At 39.9% G+C, this 23,061-nt stretch overlaps 1 protein-coding gene across 1 annotated transcript in view; it reads left to right on the plus strand.

Annotated features, from left to right (window-relative positions):
- Positions 1-21,626, plus strand: part of LOC142144265 (uncharacterized) — a 109,378-nt gene extending 87,752 nt beyond the window's left edge. The window contains exons 32-38 of the mRNA XM_075202890.1: positions 6,803-6,937; positions 8,471-8,623; positions 11,397-11,606; positions 13,227-13,347; positions 13,776-13,832; positions 18,858-18,982; positions 19,578-21,626. Of these exons, the coding sequence (XP_075058991.1) occupies positions 6,803-6,937; positions 8,471-8,623; positions 11,397-11,606; positions 13,227-13,347; positions 13,776-13,832; positions 18,858-18,982; positions 19,578-19,670 (894 nt within the window). The 3' untranslated portion in view covers positions 19,671-21,626. The remainder of the gene's footprint in view (positions 1-6,802; positions 6,938-8,470; positions 8,624-11,396; positions 11,607-13,226; positions 13,348-13,775; positions 13,833-18,857; positions 18,983-19,577) is intronic.
- Positions 21,627-23,061: the final 1,435 nt, after the last annotated feature.

Raw genomic sequence — 23,061 nt, forward strand, 5'->3', positions numbered from 1 at the left:
ACTTTTTAATTGCTCATACGTCATATGTAGATGTAAGTAATGCATATTTTGCTACTCTTCCGGAATATCCAAGAAGCACTCTACTTCCTCCTGGACTCCTGGAAGAGCATAGTCTCTCCTGGATCCTGGGCGGGTGGACATGATTTGTGACATTAGGCTCCGACCACCATAGTGCAGTACAGCTAATCGCAACACGGTGCAGGGCTACGGTGATGTAATGGTGTCACCAGACCCCCTCTCACACTTGCCACTTGACCTCAAAATTTGGTAGGTAGGAAGTAATGCATATTGTACCAACAGACTGCTGGCACTAAATTACAAGTTGTAAAAAAAATAATCATAGCTGCGGAGGGGGATGTAAACAGAAGGACCAATCAGCCTTTCCAATCTATGTGAGTGCAGTTCTGGTCATCCTGCTCACATTTCCCCTCCACACTGTGACACAGACCAGGTTTTCAGCCAGGGCTAAGATATGAATTGTGTAGATCTGGTAAAAATTAATGCATTGTGCAACCCCTGTGACTTTTGCAAGGGAAAGGAATGCAGAAATTAGGAGGTAAGGCACATTTTAATCTGTGTGGCAGTTTTTTTTTATGCTCTTACACTACATTGAGTGCATGAAAGAAGGGAAACTAAACTTGTTTGAACAAAAATTAAAAATCTGAATCCAATTGTACGCAGCTTCTGTGTATACACAATATCAATCAACATATCATCTTTATAAATATGAAAAATACCACCACTCACCTGAAGAACAAGAAACAACACCAGAAAGTTGTCTAGCAAAACAATCTTCTAATTGTTTCTTTAAAATACACTGCAACTTAGAAAGTCAGACTGGCCTGAAACAGACAGTTTTTATTAGAGATGGTCACTGACCCGCGTGTTTTGGTTTTGGATTCGGTTTTGGATCTGGATTACCGTCATGTTTTGGTTTTGCAAAACCGCCATTGCGTGTTTTGGTTTTGTTTGGTTTTGTTTTGCTATTTTGTTGGAAAATCAATGTTTTTGGGCCTAAAATAACCCAATTTAGTGCTCCAACTGTTTTAGAGATAAATAATCTAATTGTAGAGGTAATAAATCATCCAAAAAAACAGTTTAATTCTTCGTTGGTAGGCCTTCATTTATTCTACACACAAAACAGATTGTCTTCCTCTCCATCTATGCATATTGGCAATGCAGCCATCGTCTTTGGATGTATATTACACCCTACACTTATAGGTAAATATGTAAAGAAATGGAAAAAGGCAGTTTGCTTTCTGTCTCTCTAGGCCCCCTCCACTTGTTTAAAAAACCTGTACAATATTAATTCAAATGGAGAAAGCCAGTTTGGTTTCTGTCTCTCTAGGCTCCCCTCCACTTGTATAAAATAAAAACAAATTCAGCCGTTATAGACTGTACAGTATTAAGAGAAATGGATAAAGGCAGTATGGGGTCACTCTGTCTATGACACCCTACCCTTAAGGAGAAATTGCTCAAACAGCAGCCTTTCAAGACAGTACGTGATATGGAAATGCAACAAGACCCTTTCCTCTTTGGGGGTAGATTGCACCCAACACTTTCATAGAAAGTTTTAAAAAGATGTTATCGTCATCATCTGGAGCTTCATCCTCACCCTCATCAGTGTGTACGTCATCATCACAGACTATCAATTCATCGCCGCTTGAATCCGCCATTAGAGAACAGTCAGTGCTTGGATGTCTTGGATGGTGAAGGCCTTCCTCGTGAAAGATGTAGTTCATTTTTATAAACATCATTTTCTCCACATTTTTGGGAAGTAACCTTCTACGGCGATCACTGACTAAGTTCCCTGCTGTGCTGAACACTCGTTCAGAGTACACACTGGAGGGTGGGCAGCTTAGGTATTGCAACTTTGGTTTCCAAATGGCCTGCTTTTCTTCCCAGTAAGGAAAGGGACTGTCTGACATTTCCATATCAACTACCTCTTGAAAGTAATCCTCCACCATCCTTTGCATGTTTATACTCGTATTGGATGGAGTTATGGGCAAAGTGACACATTTTTTTGAAAAATCCTTCAAACCAGCCCAGATGTTAAATTGTTCTGGTCTGCCCCCTGCGTCTTCCCTGCTTCTTTTTGGGAAATTTAATTTTTTACGAGCAGCAGCAGCTTGAGAAAGTGAAGGAGGACATGTTGTCAAGCCGAGGCCCAGTTCAGCCGCCAACTTGCTGAGCAATAGCTCCTTGCAAATGTTCACATCTCACTCATTTACAAGTAAAGACTCAATGTAGGTTTTAAACATTGGATCAAGCAGAGTGGCCAAAACGTACTGATCCGAGTTCAAGATCTTAATAACTTGAGGATCATTGTGAAGCGAATGAAGTACTTGATCGACAAGGCCAACATACTTTGCTGAATTGCTTGCTTTCAGCTCCTCCTTCATTTTCTCAAGCTGCTTTTCCAATAGTCTAATTAAAGGAATGACTTGGCTCAAACTAGCAGAGTCTGCACTCACCTCACACGTCACAACTTCAAATGGTTTCAGCACCTTGCACAGGACTGAAAGGATTCCCCACTGTGCAAGAGTGAAATACATCCCCCCTCCTTTCCCAATGTCATGGCTTGTGCAATATGCTTGGATGGCTTTGCGCTGTTCCTCCATCCTCTGAAGCATGTACAGGGTGGAATTCCACCTAGTTACCACCTCATGCTTAAGTTGGTGGCAGGGCAAGTTAAACTGCTCTTGGAGCTGCTGTAATCTCCTACATGCTGTGGCTGAATGCCTGAAATGGCCTGAAATTTTACAGGCCACCGAAAGCATCTCCTGCACCTCACGGTTATTTCGTAGGAAGCTCTGCACCACCAAGTTGATGGTGTGAGCAAAACAGGGAATATGTTGGAAATCACCCAGCTGTAATGCTCGCACTATTTTGTTGTCGTTATCAGAAATGACATACTCTGGGGAGAGTCCGAGTGGTATAAGCCATGCATCAATCACATCTCTCAGTTGGCGTAACAAATTGTCAGCCGTATGCCTGTTCGTGAAGCCGGTGATACAAAGAGTGGCCTGCCTGTGACAAATGTTACGTAGTGGTGTACATGCTGCTGCTGTTCCTGCTGGTGAAGGTGAATGACCAACCCAGTGGGCTGTCACAGTCATATAGTCTTTGGTTTGACCACTTCCACTTGTCCACATATCTGTGGTTAAGTGGACAGTGGGCAGATTGGCATTTTTCAGCGCAATCTCTACTTTTTTACACTTTTTGGTATAGTTGTGGAATTGCTTTACGGGAGAAATGGTGTCGCAATGGAATTCTGTAACGCGGACACAAAACTTCAATTAACTGTGAAAAACCAGCTGCGTTTATTGTGGCGATTGGATGCAGATCTAACACTAACATTGCAGCCATGGCGTCTGTGATTCGCTTGGCAACTGAGTGACTGCTGACACAGTTAATTGCTGAAATGTAGGACTGCTCATTTTCTTGACCTGCCTCTGGGATGACGATTCACTCCCCAGCAGCAGCAGTGGGACTAACACTTTCTTCAGAGGAATCAATAATAGTGCAGGAGTCATCCAGCCTTAAGTGGGATGCCGGGCTAACTCCGAGCGCTACTGAGGATATTGATGAGGATGGTGTGGTGAGTGTATTTTGTAGCCCTCGGGATGTAGGTGAGCAGAGGGTCTTAGCTGATGATGGAGTGCTTGTATTTTTTTGGGAAGAACTTTCAGCTTTTCCCAACACTTTGCCATGAACTCTCGTTAAATGGCGTAACATAGACGAGGTTCCAAGATGGTTAAGGTCCCTCCCTCAACTGACTGTGGCTTGACATACACTACAAATGGCTATACAATTGTTGTGTGGATTTGGGTAAAAATAATTCCACACATAAGTAGTGGATTTTTTTGTTTTATGCTAAGGCATGACAATGGCCTTTTTCTTGTCACGTGCCAGAACTGCTGCCACTAGTGCAGGACTTACACAAACATCCTCATCAACATCCTCATTAGCGCCCTCGTCGCCTACACAAATCTCCCCCTTATCCTCTTCTAATTCCAAAGTGGCATCCTCAATTTGGGTATCACCGGCTACACTCGGGCTATTAAGGCACACATCAGCAGAATGCTCACGATTAGACATCCCACTGTTGGATGGACTCTCCACAGGGATTGTTGTCATTTGTGAATCAGAGCAAACATTCTCCTCTAATGCCTTACTGTTATCTTGCAGCTCGGCTTTGACCGTAACAGTAGTTGTGCACCAATTATAGGCTGGGTAACTTTTTGGGATCTGCCACTAATTTGCCACTGCGTGTGTAGAATGGCATGTTTGCAATTTTTTTTTTTTATCGGCACTTAACTTTTGCTCAGTAACACTTCTTTTTCACTTCAACACAGTAAATTTTTTTGGGGTTTTTGTTTTTTGCACTGATTTGGAAACACTCTGTTGTTTGACAACATCAGGACTGGTGACAGAACCTGGTTGCTCATTCTGATCATATGTGGACTGCTTTGAATCCATTCTGAGCGCAAAGCACTTGTAGTGCTAAAAATTATTTGGTAGATACTGCTGACAGATATGACTTTTGACAGCCAGAAATATTTATGCACAATTATGGTGGACACCCCAAAAGCACTGGGGAGTGCCAAATATTAAAAAAATAAAATAAACCTCTATCCTCCTCTCTTCTCTAGCGATTTTTGTTAGAGCAATTGCAAGAAGAATATTGGATTCTCTGTCCCTGCTCTAATCAGCCTGTGACTACACCCTGCTCTCTCCCTCTGTCAAATGGCGATGGATTGCTGTGGAGGCGTGTATTTATAATCTTGAAGTATCGCGAGAACCGAGCCCCGAGATCCGATGACGTTCGGCCTCGATTTGGATTCGGAGCGGGCGGGAGAGTACCGCGCTACTCAGCTCGGTACTTGGATAGGCAAAGTTCGGGTGGGTTCGGTTCGGTTCTCTAGTTTTTATCCTAACTAAAAGTAAACATCATTTAAGTCTGACAGTCTTTACTTTAGGTTACAGGAAACACAAGTAGTCAAACGACAAGGAATAATAAATCCAACATAATTTGAAATGAATGACATGTGATGCATTAAATGTCAATTTGAAGTTTGCTACAACTGTAAATGGCAATTTGCTTATTTATAAGGGACTGCAAAGATTCCATAGTGCTGTACATACAGGTGAACAGAGTACACATTTACAAATGACGTATTGCACAAACAGCTACAAATAATACAATACACAGTACATAGTTAACAAATGACCAGACAGGTACTGTTGTTGGCTAGACAATGAACATAAATTGACAAGTAGTTTCAGCGAAAGCCAGACTTGTGCCCAGAAGCATGGGGTCATTTCAGGGTGGGAAGGCTAGATGGGAGGGTGGCGGTGGGGAACAAAAAAAGAGTAGGAGACAGACTATTTCCTTAGGATGGGGTAGAAAGGTGACAAGGTGGGTTGGCTGGAGGTAGAGGGTGGGGTGAGAGGAGTCTGATGTGAGGAGATATTGTGATGTATGTCATGACATATAGACCTAGTTTTGTAGGCGAAGTGGGTGGTAAGAGCAGACAGGGTAGGAGGGCAGTTGAAGATGGTGAAAAGGCCATTGAATGTTGGAGGACTGGCAGGAGATTAGAGATTTAAAGTAGGAATGTTTAGAGAGAGAAAGGGCAGAGCTTTAAGAGGAGACAATTAATTTTAAGTGGAGGTGGTGGGTTTTTGTAGGTAGCTGGTCAGTTTGGAATGCTACAGTTGAGGTGGGCACTATTGAAGACTGATAGTGACATCCTGAGTGGCAGAGACAAATGCAGAGGTAAGCTATTTTGGTCCGGGCAGGAAATGATGGTAATGGGAGAGAGAAGGGAGTCCAGAGAGGAAGGGAACATAGCATAATCAATTGTGTCAAGGTTTCACTTGGTGAGGGTAAATTTAGGGGAGGTAAGAGGGCTGGGGAGATGCTGGGGATCAGAGAGAGGAAAAGGCAAATGAAGTTGGAAACAGCACAGAGCTGGAGAAGACCATAAGGTTTGTGAAAAGTTATGTTAAAGTTCTCCAAGATGAGGGAGGGAAGTTCAGGGAAGAAAAAGTGGTGCAGCCAGGTAGCAAAAATATCAAGGAATTGGGATGCAGGACTTTGGGGACAGTAGATGATGTATGGCTGAGCTGGGTGAAAGAAGTGGATAGAGTGTACCTGGAAGCAGAAGAAAGAGGGCGAGTTGGAATGAACCGAAAGGTGCAGCGAGGAGAAAGGAGGATACCCATGCCACTTCCTTGCTGACCCCCAGATCTGGGAGTGTAGCGAGTAGGACAGGCCCATAAAGGAGAGAGAGGCGGGAGAGGGAGTGTCATCAGGAAAAAGCCAGTTTTTGTGACAGATTGGAGATTGAAGGCACTTAAAATCAAGAAATCACAAATGGCGGACAGTTTGTTGCATGATCTGTCATTCCAGAAAGCAGAAGAAATAGGGAGGGACGGAATTGGATAAGGTTATTGGGGTTGCTGGTTTGCAGTGATGGGCTGAGTTTAAGGGGACTGGGAGAGGGGGCAGGGGAGCAGGGGATAGAACAGAAAGTCAAAGAAGGTCAAGCAGGGACAAATGTGGGAGAGGTATGGAAAGGGGGAACTGTGGGAAGCGGGGAAAAGAGGAGATGGGGCTTGACAGGGAAAGAACAGAGGTGGGTGGGGGATGCAAGAGAGGACTGGTAAAATGAAAATGTTTTGATGATGGCATAGACACAACCGAGTTTTAAACTGATTTGCTTTTAAACTGCTGGATGAATACTTATTCAAATTTAAAACTTCAAAATTAAAAATATACTTTTTTCTTATTTAGCAAGACAAGCTGCAAGCTCTAAGAGACGAGAATAGCCAACTACAAGCATTAGTTTGCAAACTGAAAGCTTTGCATAAGTGGAAAAGCACAGCCAAGGAAGGACAGTTGCGGGAGAAGCTGAGAAATGCTGAAAAGGTACATTGTGTTTTGCATTTGGGTTTTTAAGTGTGCTTACAAAAAACACGTCAGAAAAGGCACATGGTTTTATAATGTGTTTTTAATTCATTTATAATAAATGTGTGTTAACAGATCAAGAAAAGTCCTGAACACAGATAAAGTAAAAAATATGCGGAAAACAGAGTGCACAAATCATAGGTGGTTTAGGATTAGACTCGACGTTCTCTTCTGTGTTTGGCAGTTCAAAGCAATGCAAAACACAAGACTTATTAATGTTGAGTGTCTGTTTTTGTATGATCCATTAACGCATGATACAGAAACATTCTGTAGAATATGACACCGTTCCTTGTACAGTATCTGTTCAAAAGCAGGCCAGGCAGTAAGCTCCAGCAATGATGTAAGGTTGAAAACTACCATATAGCAATGACCCTAGCAGTATAGAAGTATATAATCCCTGCTCACAGTGGTTATACAAGGAGAATTCTCCCATTCAACAAATGATCACTGGCATCTCTCACTGGGTAGTATAAATGGCCAATCTTTTTATTCAGCCATTCTACACTGTATCAAAAACAACAACAGTGAGCATAGCGGACACGTGAGGACAAAATGGGTTAAACAGTCTTAGATCTTGTGTACAGCTGTCATGTTTTATGCGTTTTTCTGCACAGCTGTCCCTTCCATATAACCTTACATAGACATGCGTTCAGGTTGTCTTGTAACCTGAATCATAGTCAAACAAAAACAAATTTAAATTAAAGCAAAAACACAATTTATATGCACTGTTGCTTATTTAAATACAAATTACTGCTGCAGGCAGACAAAGTAAATTATTATAATTTTAAACCAAGAGGATATGTGGTTAATTTCATTATCCATTTCTCATGTTTTAATAGGAAATATTCTCTTTTATCACCAATTGCCAATTAATACACGGTTTTAAATTATCTGACTGAATTGGTAGCTTTATTCTGACAAAATAATTTTCTGGTCAAATAACTGCTTATATCCTTACATTTTTTAAATGAGACAATTGAATCTTCTTTACATTTTTAATTGAAATAGGTTGTAATTGTAAGTAAAGATTTTTAAATTGAGATTTTAAAGGTCTCAGGAAAGCAGGGTTAGTTTTACCATTAGGCGAACCTAGACATGCCAGTGGTTAGTGAGCTCCTAAAACACTGAACGAGTGACACTGAATGTGTCATCCAGTGCTTTCAGTGTCCTGGTGGCACCCCTACACGGAGTGCTGGCCACTGACAGAGGAGAAGCAGCCAGCAGCTTCTTACCCCTCAAGCTACTGTTGCTGCTCTTCCATGTTGATGAGCTGGCAGAGTGGCAGTGGGCTGTGATGTCGCTGCCACGATCCCAGACTGTAGAGGATGATGCCTCACCTCCAGCATTGAATGGTAAGATGGTCCCTCCAGATATCAACCCCCCTTCAACCTTTTAAACATCATAGGGACCAATCTCTGTCACAAACAACTATCACAGTTTAAAAGACCGCTGTTCTAATCTGTTCTGCTACCTTATTTGCCACGTTTTACTCAGGAAGCTGCTCAGAACAAAAAGGAAGGATTGAAGCTAAAGCTGACAGTAGAGCAAGAAGTGGTCTTATTACGTCAACAGCTCATGGTTGCGACAGCAGCTCTGACAAGAACACAGGCTGAGGCCAGCAAAGTGAAAGAGCAGCTGATCAGACAGGTACCTGGTATTCTTTTCCCATCATTACTAGAAATGTAATGCACTGTATTTTCATAACTCACATTTGCTGATGTGGTTTACATGTTGTTTTCATTCCAGAGAGCAGTGTAAACAAGCAAAACAAAAAACCACTGCTCACAAATACATATACCAGGCTCCATACAGTGGAAGCAGTTAGAAGAATATAGTTATTTTCTGAACTTATTGTTTCATGAATTTTCGGTTTATTTCTGGTTTAGGCATATTGCCCCCATGTGGAGTATATAAACAATGGTGCTGGTAAATGTTGGCACTGTTATAATAATGTTATTCATTTTGATGGCACTGATTGCACAGGTAAAACTGAATAGGCTATAAACATTGGGTGCCAAAGACCAATTGAAAAAGGCAACATATCTGTATGTCGTTAAGGCCATGTAGTTCTGGTCATTTATCTGAAAATCAGGATCTCAAAACCTGACTGTCCAGGTGACAACTGGACAGATGAAACCTTAGCAAGCACTACAAGCACCAGCATCCCCATAGGATGTCTACTATTCATAATGCTCATCACTGGTGTCAAATGCCGCTTTCCAAACATCCTATTTTCTGATCTGTATTAGATGCTTCTTTTGAATCTATTTTAGTAAACATTTTAGCTCCCCATACTCAGGCCCGGCGCTCCCATTAGGCAAGGTTAGGCACTTGCCTAGGGCGCCGGGCTCTGGAGGGCGCCACAGAATTCTAAAAGACTTTAAAACTGTGCGGCAACCGCTGACCATACCTGTCACGGCCGCCGCACAGCATTCAGATGCACGGGGAGGGAGGAAGAGGCTATTTTGTCACCACCGCCGTCTCTCTGCTCCGTCTCCTCCCCTCCACTTACTAGTGTCAGTGAGTGGAGGGGAGGAGACGGAGCAGAGAGGAGGCGGTGGTGAGACAAGGTAAGGAGAGGAGGGCGGCGATTTTTGCGGGGCAGGGGGCGCTGCTTTTTTAAAAATGCCTAGGGCGCCGTGGACCCTAGCACCGGCCCTGCCCATACTTAAAAAGACGACTCATAAAGGTAAGGTAACATTTTCACTGCCATTTTAATCTGACACTGTCAAACGGTACAAGGGGGGAGACCTCCATCTCTTTTACCAGAAAAAGAAAATCCCTGCTCCCATAAAAGTAGAACAACGAATAAACCAATTTTATGTCCTCTATATTGTATAGTCTTGTCCTATATATTCTTGCCCAGACTTGCTCTCAGGTTCAGACAAAGCATAATCCTCTCTTCTATGGGGCATGGAATAAAGTAGCAGATTAAAAGGACATAAAAGCTTTGATGTAATAATATTTCAGCAATTTTGTTATAAAACATAATTGTCAGCATATCCAGAGTAACATGCTGGTATTCTTTGTGGAACAGCGGCAACAACACGACTAGGTCAATTCAAACAATTTTGGGAGACCATAGAAACTTATTTTGATTATCTCATCCATCTGCTAATCAGTCAGGGGATTAGGTTTATGCAGCCAATGAAGAGACTGAACTGACAAGAGGAAAAAATAATTAGTAAAAAGGATGTTTTCAATGTGTACACAAAAATGAGGAGTAACCAAAATAAATCACACCATTCTTTAAAGGTCTTATTGTCTAAGGCTAAAACTCAAAAGGGATTTTCAATAGGTTGAAGCGGAATTCCTTAACCTTTAGTAAACTCCAGATCTGCAGAACTACAGCCTAGGAAAGCTAAGAAATTAGCTAATTCCCAACAGAATGAAATAGAAATAGGCCTAAGTTTAGATGACTTAACGTCTCCTGCGTGGATAACCTAGTAGTAGGATCATTCCATTGGGAATCTGTAGCCCAGCTGTAAATCTCCGCACAATACCTACTTCCCTGTCTCAGTGCATAGGATAGATTCTGCAGTGTTACACAAGTCCTACAAAAGACTCAGTCACACAGAATTAATCGACAGAAGATTCTGGACTCTGGTGATTCAAACTAAAGGCTCAAGCCTGAGGATTTGAAGAAGTGACATACTTTTTCCCACTTGTTGCTCCTATGAATCAGTGTCCAAATCAGCCCCCAAAGATCATGATCTCAATTTAAAATATAATTTGCAATTTGTTTGAACATTTTGAAGCTTTCTTAGTCCTCTAAAAATCAGTCAGGAAGGTTCAATTTAGTTTCAAGAGTATAATGTAGACCTTATGACAAACATCACTTTCCTCGCCTAAAAGCCTTGTAGAGATCTGGACAATCTTGGACAAGGTTTGAATTTGGTCTGTGATAATCTGAGCTGGACTGGGTTCCATATCATAAATATATAGGATTTTTATATACCATAGTATAGTATCAGTATTGTATTAGGCAAGTTATTGAACTTTTGCTAGCATTTCTATCTGGCCATAGAGTCAACAATTACATTTCCCACTGCTCACAGACACCCAACTTTATTTACACATGACAAGGTTTGTTTACTAAACGAACTGATGTGTCCTTATGTTTGGGTTCCCCTTTTCTCTTAAACTATAAGCTTTTGTGAGCAGTCATGTCTATTATTGTTTCTCTATGCTATATTTATATAGTTAGAATTGTTACATTGGTTCTATGTAAATCTATATGATATGGATGATAGTAATTGAATATTTTATTTCAAATTTTGTACTGATTTTTATCCCTTAATACAATTACAGTCATTTCAAGAGAATACAGCCATAGACCAGACATAACTATCCATAGACAACATAGCTTTTTAATAGGCTCAATCAACCATTGTGTCACAATTGTATTTTTGGTTCACAGAAACAGTTACTCCATGAGTCTGAGCACAGACACACTCAGGAGACTAGAAGCCGACAGCAGCTTGATCGCATTAAGTCTGCCAACATGGACAGGCTGCAGGAGGACATAGAAGAAAAAGAGCAAAGAGTGCGCTCACTTGCAGAGGAAGCCGAGAGATCCTCTAAAATGAGTCATCTGCAACAATATAAAGTGAAAAAAGAAGTAAAGCAGGTAATAAAGTTAAACTTGGTGCAAATAGAAAGTCTGAGAATTGACATGCTTTGTTTTTGCCCGGTCCTCTCTCTAGTGTCACATGACATATGAGGAGAGGAAGAAGCTATTGTCCTTTCCGATAAGTCTGTTTTGTGCAGGAAATGCCGGTAGTGAAGTGTTCTGCAGGATTCTGGTTTTGACATGCGTTGCTAGCTGCCTTGTGGAAAATAACCACACTGCTCATGCATCCCTTCCTCTAGTCACTTTACTATGGTGCCGCAGGACATCTCTACAGATGCAGCCTGGTCACAATGAAGGAGTGGAGAAAGTCGACAGTGCAATATTTAGCCTTGTTCGTCTTGCCAACCAACAGGTCTACCTATAGGTCAACTCTGTGCGTTGCTCCTGGCCTTCCCGGTACCTTGATTTGGATTAAATAAATATAAATAAATCATAAAGTTCACAAAATTAGAACAAATATGCCTTGCCCATGTGGTAATGACTGAGCTCAATGTCCTCCTGCTACTGTCGGGTCCACAAATAAAGCAATATTTAATACAGTTTGGATGAGAAAGGGTGTCCCAGCAAGCTAAACCCCCTTCTTCAATAGCAGTATTATAGTAAAATAGCAAAATAGTAGTATTTGTAAAACAAATTAATGCTTTAAGTACAGACACATCTATTGCAAAATGCCGGGCCTGTGATGGACACAACTTGTTGTAATGGACAGTGGTTAACATTGTTGTCTCACAATGCTGAGGTCTTGGGTTTGATTCTGTATGGAGTTTATATGTTATAAATAAATACATTATACAGGCCAGACAACAACAGTGTAGCAAGATCAAAGTATTTCTTTTAAATTATTGCCTCCACATTAAACCCACTGATGTTAAAGACATATATATATATATATATATATATATATATCCATTAAACTTCATTAAGAACAGAGCTTCTGAATAATCCTAAAATCTTGTAGTATTATCTGTGTTAATTAAAAATGATTTGTGAAACTAAATGTTGTCAGGCCTCTTCTAGGATTATAGATATACACCACAGGTCTATATTTTTTAACCTGAGGGGACATAATTTAAAGCTGCATTACTACCCAGGGAAATATTTTCCTAAGGTGGCCCCTCCTCCAGCTGGGACTGAACCAGAAAATTAATTTCGTTAATAATTCTTACGTTATAAATATTATGACAAATATAGACATAGTGACCAATCATATGGAGTAGATGAACCTGGAACCAGAAAGTCCCTCTTATAGATATATAATGTAATCCAAAGTATTCTACTACATGGTTAGCCAACTAATAGACATCAGTGAGACATCATGTTTGAGTGCTTATCCTGCATGAAATCAGCAAAACCTTATTTCTATATTTATTTGTTGTACTGTTCCACCTTACTAAATACATACATACATACATACATACATACACGCACACCATTAATTTCCTTTCATGACACAGCATTTTGCTTAGATTCGTTTCTGGCAATCTCGTTATACTTTTATGGTCATTTTTGTTTCAGTTGTGCAAGATCTGTAGTTACATATTTACTACTATGATTGAAAATAGAATTATTGGTATAAGGGAGAATAATAATTTACCTCAGTTCTGTTTGGCTCTCTAGGTAAAATCTCAGCTCATGCAGGAGCGCAACTTAAAACTAGATGCTTTTCATCGTGTGGATGAACTACAGACCCAGGTGTATGATTTGGAAATGGGCACCTCTTTGCGAAACTCACCTGGAGGTAAAACACAAAAATTTTCTATAATGGTCCAATATAAAACATTGTTCAACTTCTGAGGGCTGGATATCTGGACATTCAACCACGTCAAGCCTAGGGCAATATACTGTTCATTTTTATTATATTACATATTAATGATGTATTCACATAATATAAATATTTATCATGAGCTGCTTTTTCATTTATTTTGCACAAGGGACATTGATAGTTTAAGCTAGACAGCAATGTAAAAGTAAGTTGGAGGCAAGCAAAAATGAAAAGCTGGGCCTGGTCGTATTGTTAAGAAATAAAAGGTAATTGTATTGGGGTTAGTTTAGAAGGTTACTTTGAGTCATTTTTGAGAGCTGCATACATTGGCTGCTCTTTATAAATCATTTATTATTTGTGTACATTTAAGAGCAATGTCTAAAGTCAAATCACGTTTTGCCTAGGACTGAGGAAGACAGCAGCTTCACTCCTGTCGCTTGGAGCTAGGAGTCCTTCAGCAGGTACTGCTCCTTTAATCTATACAAAAAAACACACTTTATATTTTAATGCATGAGCTTATGTGATGTGCCAGCCACCATAGTTTTACACACCATGAAATTCCAGAAAAATTGCAATTACAAGGAGCCCTCATCTGTCCCCTCCAATACAATACACAGGCTAATCTAATTGTCGCTACCCACTCCAGAACATGATTAAATATCCATCCATACTTTCTATTTTCTCCTTAAATTTGAAAATAAAATATGAAACCTTTATTATACAGGCATGTTTCTTATTATGTGACTTGTGTCTAGGAATTAATCTCCATTATGATCTCTCACACAAATTACAGAAACCCTTTACTTGTAAATACACCAAGGGAAACTGCAAAGGTGCCCTCTTTGGGCACCCTAAAGCAATCAATACATGTAAAATGTAACATACTGTGGCTCAACAGATAATAGAATCCCAGGGCTAACAAGGCTAAAGAGCTCATGGAGAGTTTGATTTGGACACTGATTGTAAGCAGGAAAAGATGCATGGCATGAAATAGCACATTTATATGCATATGTTCAAGATACTTCCAGCTATACATCACTAGCATATGATTTACCTCTGTAATTGTTTATACTTAGGCACCATGAAAGCGTAGACCCTTAACAGTGTGGTAGTAAATGTGAAAGTCACATTACTCTATTTGCACACAATATAATGTGAGAAGAGTATTTGTAGTGTTGTTAATAAATGCGTAAGTCTCATTTCCCATATAAAATATAATTATATACAAAGCTCTGCTGTTAACCCCTTTAAAATGAAATGGGAAGATTGCCATATTCTAAATGGAAATATCAAGTAATGTGACTAGATGGCTGCAATCAGGTCCATCAGCTCAGAAAGATATTTCATGGCATATCATTGCACCAGCCCTCCAACATCTGTAAACATACAGCTCTTCGTCAGGTGTACATTTATTATTATCGTAGATTTGTAAGGCGCCACAGTGAAAACAGTACATACATAAAACAGGGACATACAAAGTAGACAAAATAAATACGGACATGAAAACAAAGGGTATGAAGGGCCCTGCTCATTAGAGAGCTTATATTCTAAGTGGAAGAGGGCACAGCTGAAACAAGAGGAGCAAATGTGGCTCAGAGTGGAGATTGGGACAGTTGTAAGGGTTCATTATTGTGAATAGTGTTATCGGGGATTAGAACACCTCTAAAAAAAGAGATGGGTTTTCAAAGAGTGTCTAAAGATTTGAAGGCTGTGGAAAAGTCTGATCGAGTGTGGTAGGGGATTCGTAAGTGGGGAGCAGCACTGGAGAAGTCTTTTAGGCGGGAGTGAGAGGTGGTTACCAGAGACGAGATAAGGCGCAGGTCAGAGGTAGATGTAAGAGCGCAGTAGGGAGAGTATTTTGATATGAGATTTAAGATGTATGCAGGGGTAGTGTTGTTGAGGGCTTAGTAGGTAAGAGTAATTTGAATTTGATTCTGGAGGACACAGAGAGCCAGTGTAGGAATTTGCAAAGTGGTGCACCAGATGTGGAGCGGTGAGAGAAGATCAACCATCCTAAATGCTGTTGCAAGACTGAAGTGTGGATAAATGGGTGTCAGGAATGCCAGATAGCAGGAGGTTGCAATAGTCAAGACAGGAGAGTATGAGAGAATGGACAAGAGTTTTGACAGCATGTTGAGTAAGAAAAGGGCATATTCTGGTAATGTTTTTAAGGTAACGTCGACAGGACTGGGAGTCTGGATATGAGGAATAAAGCAGAGTATGGAGTAAAGTGTGACACCAAGGTAGTCGGCTTGTGACACTGAGGAAATTGTGGTGTTAATGACAGTGAGGGAGATTTGAGGGCAGGTGGTGACTGGCAGGAGAAAGATAATAAGCTCTGTTTTGGACATGTTGAGCTTTACGTAGCGTTGGGACATCCATGTAGAGATTGCAGAAACACAGTTGGTTACAAGAGATAGTACAGAACGGGAGTGGTCAGGGGAAGATATATAGATTTGGGTGTCATCAGCAGAGAGGTGGTATTGGAGGCCAAATGAGCGAATTAGTTCCCCAAGAGAGGTATACAACGAAAAAAGTAAAGGGCCAAGAACAGAGCCTTGTGGGACCCCAACAAATAGTGGGAGTGGAGGGGAGGATGTGCCAAAGGTAGAAACACTAATGGAGCGGTTCGATAGGTAGGAAATGATCCAGGAAAGAATTGTGTCATGAAGGCCAATGGAGTGAAGGGTGTGTAGGAGAAGAGGGTGATCAACAGTATCAAAAGCAGCAAAGAGGTCCAGGAGAATGAGTATGGAGAAATTACCATTAGATTTTGCGCAGTAAGTAGATCATTGGTCACTTTTTTGAGAGCAGTTTCGGTGGAATGTTGGGTGTGGAAGCCTGATTGCAGAGAGACAAGAATGTAATGAGAGGAGAGAAAGTGAGACAGGCGTTTGTACACTATAGGCTTAAGTAGTTTGGAAGCAAAGGGGAGGAGAGAAATAGGTCAGTAATTGGAGAGAGGCTGGATCAAGAGATTGTTTCTTTAGAAAAGGTGAGATGAGCGTATGTTTAAAGGAGGATGGAAATGTGCCGTGGAGAGAGACAGGTTGAAGAGGCGAGTTAGAGGTGGGCATGGAGTGGAGTAGTTGGGAGGGAAATACATACTTTACACAAAAAAAACAAAAAACAAAAACCACACACATCCAACTCTACATGAGCTCCTAAATGTTTTGCTCTAATTGAAAGATGTAAATTGTGAAAAATGAAGGCTAAACAGGTAAAATAAAGCCTATATATCACTAATAATTCTGGATAGTATTCTGGACCATCGGTATAAAGCAGAAATAGGTACACCCTCAATCAGGAATTGGAACCCCAAACAGTATTCGAACGGCACCAGAGTGTTTGGACTGAGATCAATACAATTAACTTAAAAACCTCAATCTGATAATACCAGTTATCACATAGCACAAGAAAAATGTAAATGGAGTACTTGGAGGAAAAGAAATGAAACAGTGAGACGTACGGCAGCAATACACAGGTGAGATAACAACAGTAATTATATGATGCATTAAGAATTTATTTAGTGGCTGACTGAAGAATATGTTTGACAAATTCAGGATCAAAATTAGGCCAAAAGGACCGTGCTGGTGCAGTATTGGAATTGTGTCTAGAATATTACCTTCCTAGCTTATAACTCCTTGCCTACTTAAGCAGCCGACGAGATAAAATGTGGAAATTTGTATTTCTGCAATCAGTTTGATTGTCCACCAGATAACTTATGTATCATGGTATCTAAATTTTCTCTAAAATGAAGAACTGTTTCAAATGGAAATTTAGCCAGACCGGGAATCTGCTGTTTAAGGGCTTGACTATAGGGCTGTCCTTGCTACTGTAGTCATTTATCTTGTGGAAAAATAGTGTACAAAGGGTCTCACAGAGGAACTCTATACTTTTTTTTTTGCATAATAACAACAACACATTTTACTATAAACTGTTCTTTTTTTCATGGATGTCTCTATTGATGGTTTTACCCAATAACTTTAAAGACCTGGCTATTGAAGCTATAGCCACTCCTGACATTAACTCAGTTACAGATGAAACATGAATCTTTTCAAAGAAGGTTCTACTTTCCTGTTCCCTCCTCCTCAAGGACATTCTACCCCCATCCCCTCTTGCTCCCTCCTCTCCCCTCTGGGGGTCTCCCTGTCATCCGTGTCCTCCCTCTTGGGCTCCACCGTATGCGGGACCTTCCCCTCTCCCCTGCCCCTCTAGCTGTGCTTTGAGCTCACTGAGTTACTGTGCTTATTGTTTACTGTACTGTCTCACCTCGTATTGTAATTTCGTTTGTCCCTGTACGGCGCTATGGACACCTAGTGGCGCCCTATAAATAAAAATTAATAAGTTTCCTTTAACAGACAACCATCTTCTAGTGAAATGGTTGTTCTAGTAGACATACTGCCTATAGCTGCGTCTACTCTTAGAATCAATCTCAATTTCTGAGTATCATTGTCCCTAAATGGATACATCCGCTCTTTTAGCTTTTGTTAATTACACTAATGTTTCTCCACCTGCGTCCATTCCTTATAAATTAATCCTTCAACTACTTGATGTACAGGACAAGCATTTTTTTTAGAATACGCTCTCCCTTAGCTAAATAGTATGCATATATAAAATCTTAGGGGCTCACATGGAGCGGGGGTTCTTCAGTGATTTGGGATTAGTCTCAGGCTCCATTTTCCTGACCAACATGAGACTGCTTGCACTGTTTGAAGCGACAGTAGTAGTTGTGAGCCCCATTGACATCTCGTTTGTAGCCAGTGATGACAAAGTGTGCGCACATGCACTTGTAAGGCATGATTTTCAAATACTATGCACTTACCAATGCAGCTCCCAGGTTGTCAACATCACTTCTGCTTACCTACAAGTGGCACGTTGCTGGAATTGGCACCCAGGAAAGCCCTGTAGGAAAAAAAAAACAACAAAAAAAAAAAACTCTCCAGCTAGACACAGAAAGAGAGGTGGAGAAGGGGGAGGATCTGGCTTATATACTATCCCTAAGGAGGCATAGTGTGACTGGTCTTTAAGCAAAACCATAGTAAAGGCTGCCAGTAAACAGTAAATGACATTCATTTTCTATTAATTGTCATAGAACTCATGCAAGGGCTACCAGCAAATAGTATGATAGAGATTTCAGTCTGTGTCCAGGCCTGATATATGAACTAAAAAACTCATAAACATACTGATGTTTTCCAATTTTAAGCACAGGTTAATAATAGCCCGTGTTGGGAGTCTTGCAGTCCTACATTGGTGGTTATAAAGGCTTAAAAGAAAAATACTAACTTCAGATTCCCAGCTTGGCACAGAGCATGATTAATTCCAGATGGCAATGACTAAAAGGACATCTCACATTTAATATGGGCTTACGCAATAACCGTTACTGCCAAGTCATTAAAAGGTCATGTTTTGCTTGTGCTGTTCTGGCAGCAACTATATGCATGTAATTTTGATAACTTCATTGTTTTTATATTTTCAAATTGTAGTCTCATCCATGGCTGCTGTATCTCTTCATTCTAACCAAGTAGTATGGGATTATCTGCACTATTTTCCACCAACTGAAGCCAAAACAAGCACTCGAGGACAAACAAGACTCCAGCGGCCTAAAACTGTGAGACTCTGTGTGATGGTTTGTGAAATATGTGTTAGGAAACATCCCACCTGGTGCGTTTTTTTAAAGCTAATAAAAGCGCTTATCAAATGCATTCCATTTGCGTTTTTACTAGTGTTAATAGGCAAGTCAGTGTATTGAAGCAAACGGAACTTAAACAGAACGCAACCAATGTGTATGGTAACAGTAGAAACAATTATTTTTAGAGTCTCCTTTAGATTCACTTGAAATGCAATATAAATGCATTCTGCGTGGCTTATTAACTGTTTGAGTATAGTATGGTCTTAGGCCAACTGTTTGAGTTCAAATATGACTAAATAGATAATTTACGATTTAAAAAGAAATAATAATGCCACTTTTGTAGCTTAAGCTGTATATCTTAAGCCGTTTACAATAAGCCTAGTATACAATAAGGTAGATATAAAATACAAGACTTCGCAGGATACGATTAAAATTAGAGATGTTTATTTTGCAATTTGATATTTACAATTTTACTATTAATACTGAAAGTGCTGTATAATTCTAGGCACTATATAATTAACTGTTAATAAAAAAAAGTCATAGCCATTGCACTTACCATAATTTAACTTTCCAGGTCCCAAGCAGATCCAAAGTACCCAAATTGACTGACAGCACATCGCAAGCAATCCTCACCCAGCTGCATGAGCTAAGACTTTGTACTAAATGAAATGGGTGATCTCCATGCCGTTTTATATATTGCGTTAAAAATAAATTTAGCCTATCGTCTTAACCATAGGAGCTCAATGCTATTTTGAAAATTGTGCCTACCTCTATCTACCTGCTTTAACTGAACATATAGTTCCTTTGCCTTATCTTTAAAAATTGTAGTGTCTTGATTATTGTTGGGGGAAGTTTGGGAGGGTTACCTTTTAAAAATACACAGAGCTTATATTTTCAGGGCCCACTAGGAACTCCACTGACTCAACCAAATGCAGACGTTTATCAGCTGCCCTCTGCCATGGAACACTGGTGTCCAAAAACCTAAAAACATCTTATTTTGTGAAAACTTATAAATGGTATGGCCAAATAAACCCATGTTAGTATTTTAGCCATAAAACAAATATAAATATAATACTAACTCCTTAATTTTATGGCTGGGTAGGATCATAGCCATTAAAATGAAGGTCCTCCCTAAACTCCTATACAATTTTCAGAACCTCACACTAGCTGTCCCAAAATGAAATGCAGCAGAGATTTACAAAATTTGTATGAAATAGGAAGCCCCCACAAATCATCAATCCATCCATAGATCAATTTTAGCAGGAGGTAGAGGGTTTCCAGATGTCAAGCTCTAATATTGGTCTTCCCACCTGGCTCAAGTTGCAACAACTTGTGGACCACCTGGTACTATAGCCTGGGCAGATGTTGAAGCCAAATTATTAGTCCTCTCTAACGTCTCAACCTTAAGACATTTGGGAAGTCCTCATAAAGAGATCAGTCTTAATCTCTTACCTACTTTCAAATTCGCATTAAAATTGTGGGACACTTGTGCTCATCAGTTCAACCAATTACTATTATTATTATTATTACTACCCCTATTACTCAGATATGAGACAATCCCGTTTCTGCCAGGATGCACTCCTGGATACTCTGCACAATACTCCAGTGCAGGTATTAAATGTATTGCACATCTCACAGACAACACACACCTGGCCTTGCTAGATGTTATTAGACAAAAGCAGTCCATCCAAAATTCTTTTAATATTTTCAAACTTGACATTTTGTCCAATTAACAAAAATTGCATCTGGCCTGTCTCATGCATGGAAAATATCACTTACCTCTTTGATAGGCTGGGCCTCTTTAACAAAGTTTGGTTCCCTTAGCTGTTTAGCGAGTCAGCAACCACCTACCCAAACCTAAAGCTTAGACCCCACACTTGAGTTTCCCCCTCTTATTAACTGGGATGTCTTCTTTCCTCAATTTCAAACAGATTACAGAGTATATCTACTACCAAACAATATGCTTAATGACTATTCCATCCTATTCTCCCCCTCCCCCCCCCCTCCTCTGCCTTTATCTTACTTTCCCTTCCCTACATCTCTCGCCCTCAAAATTCTATTTATATGTGTTCTTGTTTATTCAGAAATGTTTTTATACTTGTAACAATATGGACCTTGTATGCTGGTTTCCTCATTTTCTATACTGTGTGTATTTATTATGCGTCCTTTCAAAATAAACAGTTAAAAAAAAATGTTATGCTAAAATATAGTATTTTTTTTAAGCTACTTAAGCTTTCACAACAGCACCGCTCTTGCTAGTAGATATTAAAACAAAATTTTTTATTTTTTTTTCCTGTGGAACATCCTAATTATTCAGAACAGCTGATCAGTGTAAAAACTGTATTTCAACCAAAAAGCAGCATAAATTTTATGAATTACAAATGATCTTTAATAAGGTGTCCAGGCTTTTCTAGAACTGAAAGACAAATTGTGAGCATTACTGAAAGTTATTGTAGATTATATATTTATAGTAATCTGAACATTTTATTCGTGATAAACGGATGGTGCACTTGAATTCCTTTGTGCATACTCGAAACCTGCATGGTTTAGTACGTGGGATGTTTGTGTCTTGACTGTATTCTAATACACTTTTCAAATACATTAAACAGACTGCAAATGCAAAGATTTTCTCATGTTTCACATAACACACCAACTTCAATCTATACTTTCTCTCCATCAGTTTTAAGATCTGAGTACAGTATTACAATTTAGTTTTTTCTACACAAAATACAACCAGTGTGCTTTAAATCAGTGAGCAGTACACCATAAGTGGCCTAAGTTAACCCTTACAAATAGTGGCATTTGGTAAGTGACTGTTCATACAGAGGTCTACTGAACAAACGTGGCCCTAAATTAGCCATACGATCTGCCCTTTTATGACAAGAATGCATTATGCTATGTATAGTTCTAACATGTATAATCACACTCATTGAATGTGCCTTTCAAAAGGAGGCTATTTTCCATTGAAGGCAATAATAAGATCCATTAGATCTGTCAGGAGTAGAGTTCATTTTTTATGAAACAATACTGCGGAACTGGTCATGACATCTAAGCACATGAACATGTAATAAACGGTTATAGTATTTACATTACAAATTAAATAGTCTAGGACAGTGTTGGCTAACCTGTGACACTCCAGGTGTTGTGAAACTACAAGTCCCAGCATACCCTTCCAGCAATAAGCGGATATATATTGGCAAAGCATGCTGGGACTTGTAGTTTCACAACACCTGGAGTGTTACAGGTTAGTCAACACTGGTCTAGAATTTGTATGGCGCCCTGTGCCAAGTCCTTAGAATATACTAAACTAGAACAAAACCAACTTTATTTGCAGTTAGGGTATCTACATTTATAACAGAGCTTAACCCCTTCAGGACTATGTTTTGCCCTTTATGACAAAACCAATTTTTTACATTTTTGCTTTCACCAGTAATAACTTATTTTGTAATCTAAGTGATTTTACTTTGTGTTGCTTATTTTACAAAGAAGAAACACATAGTCTAACACTAGGGCAGGAGCCAGAGTGCATTTCCAGGTATTTCTAGACTCAGGAGCTCCACTCTCCACTATGAAAATTCTTACAGAGAAACCATCATTCTGCCCAACGTGCTATAGTGAACACTATGCAGTAGCGATCTACTGGCCAGGAGCCACTTAATGATGGCCACTGATTCCTGTGTAACAGCAAGAGCCCAAATTCTGTGCGAACCGTGCCTGTGAGCATGTGCACTGCCCAGATTACACCAGTACATTAAAATGTACAGGCTGGTGTTATAAATGCACTGTGTGTCAGGGTGTACACTTACACCCAGGTGTGTTAAGGGTTAGATGTGCATTACATGTGCTCAAATTTCATAGTACTGTAAACTACAAAACAGAGGTAAGCCTGTTAGTGCAATTGAGCAAGATCACACTACATACATACTCACAGTTTGGCATTAGAGACTTCATGTGTTTACACTGAAGTTCAGGAACAGAAATGGCCATTTAGCACTACCTATGTTTTTTTTTACCTTTAATTGGTGTTTGGTTTTTTTAAATGTAACTTCAAATAAAAT

This window comes from Mixophyes fleayi, chromosome 3 (genome assembly GCF_038048845.1).
Source record: "Mixophyes fleayi isolate aMixFle1 chromosome 3, aMixFle1.hap1, whole genome shotgun sequence".
Classification (NCBI taxonomy): Eukaryota; Metazoa; Chordata; class Amphibia; order Anura; family Limnodynastidae; genus Mixophyes; species Mixophyes fleayi.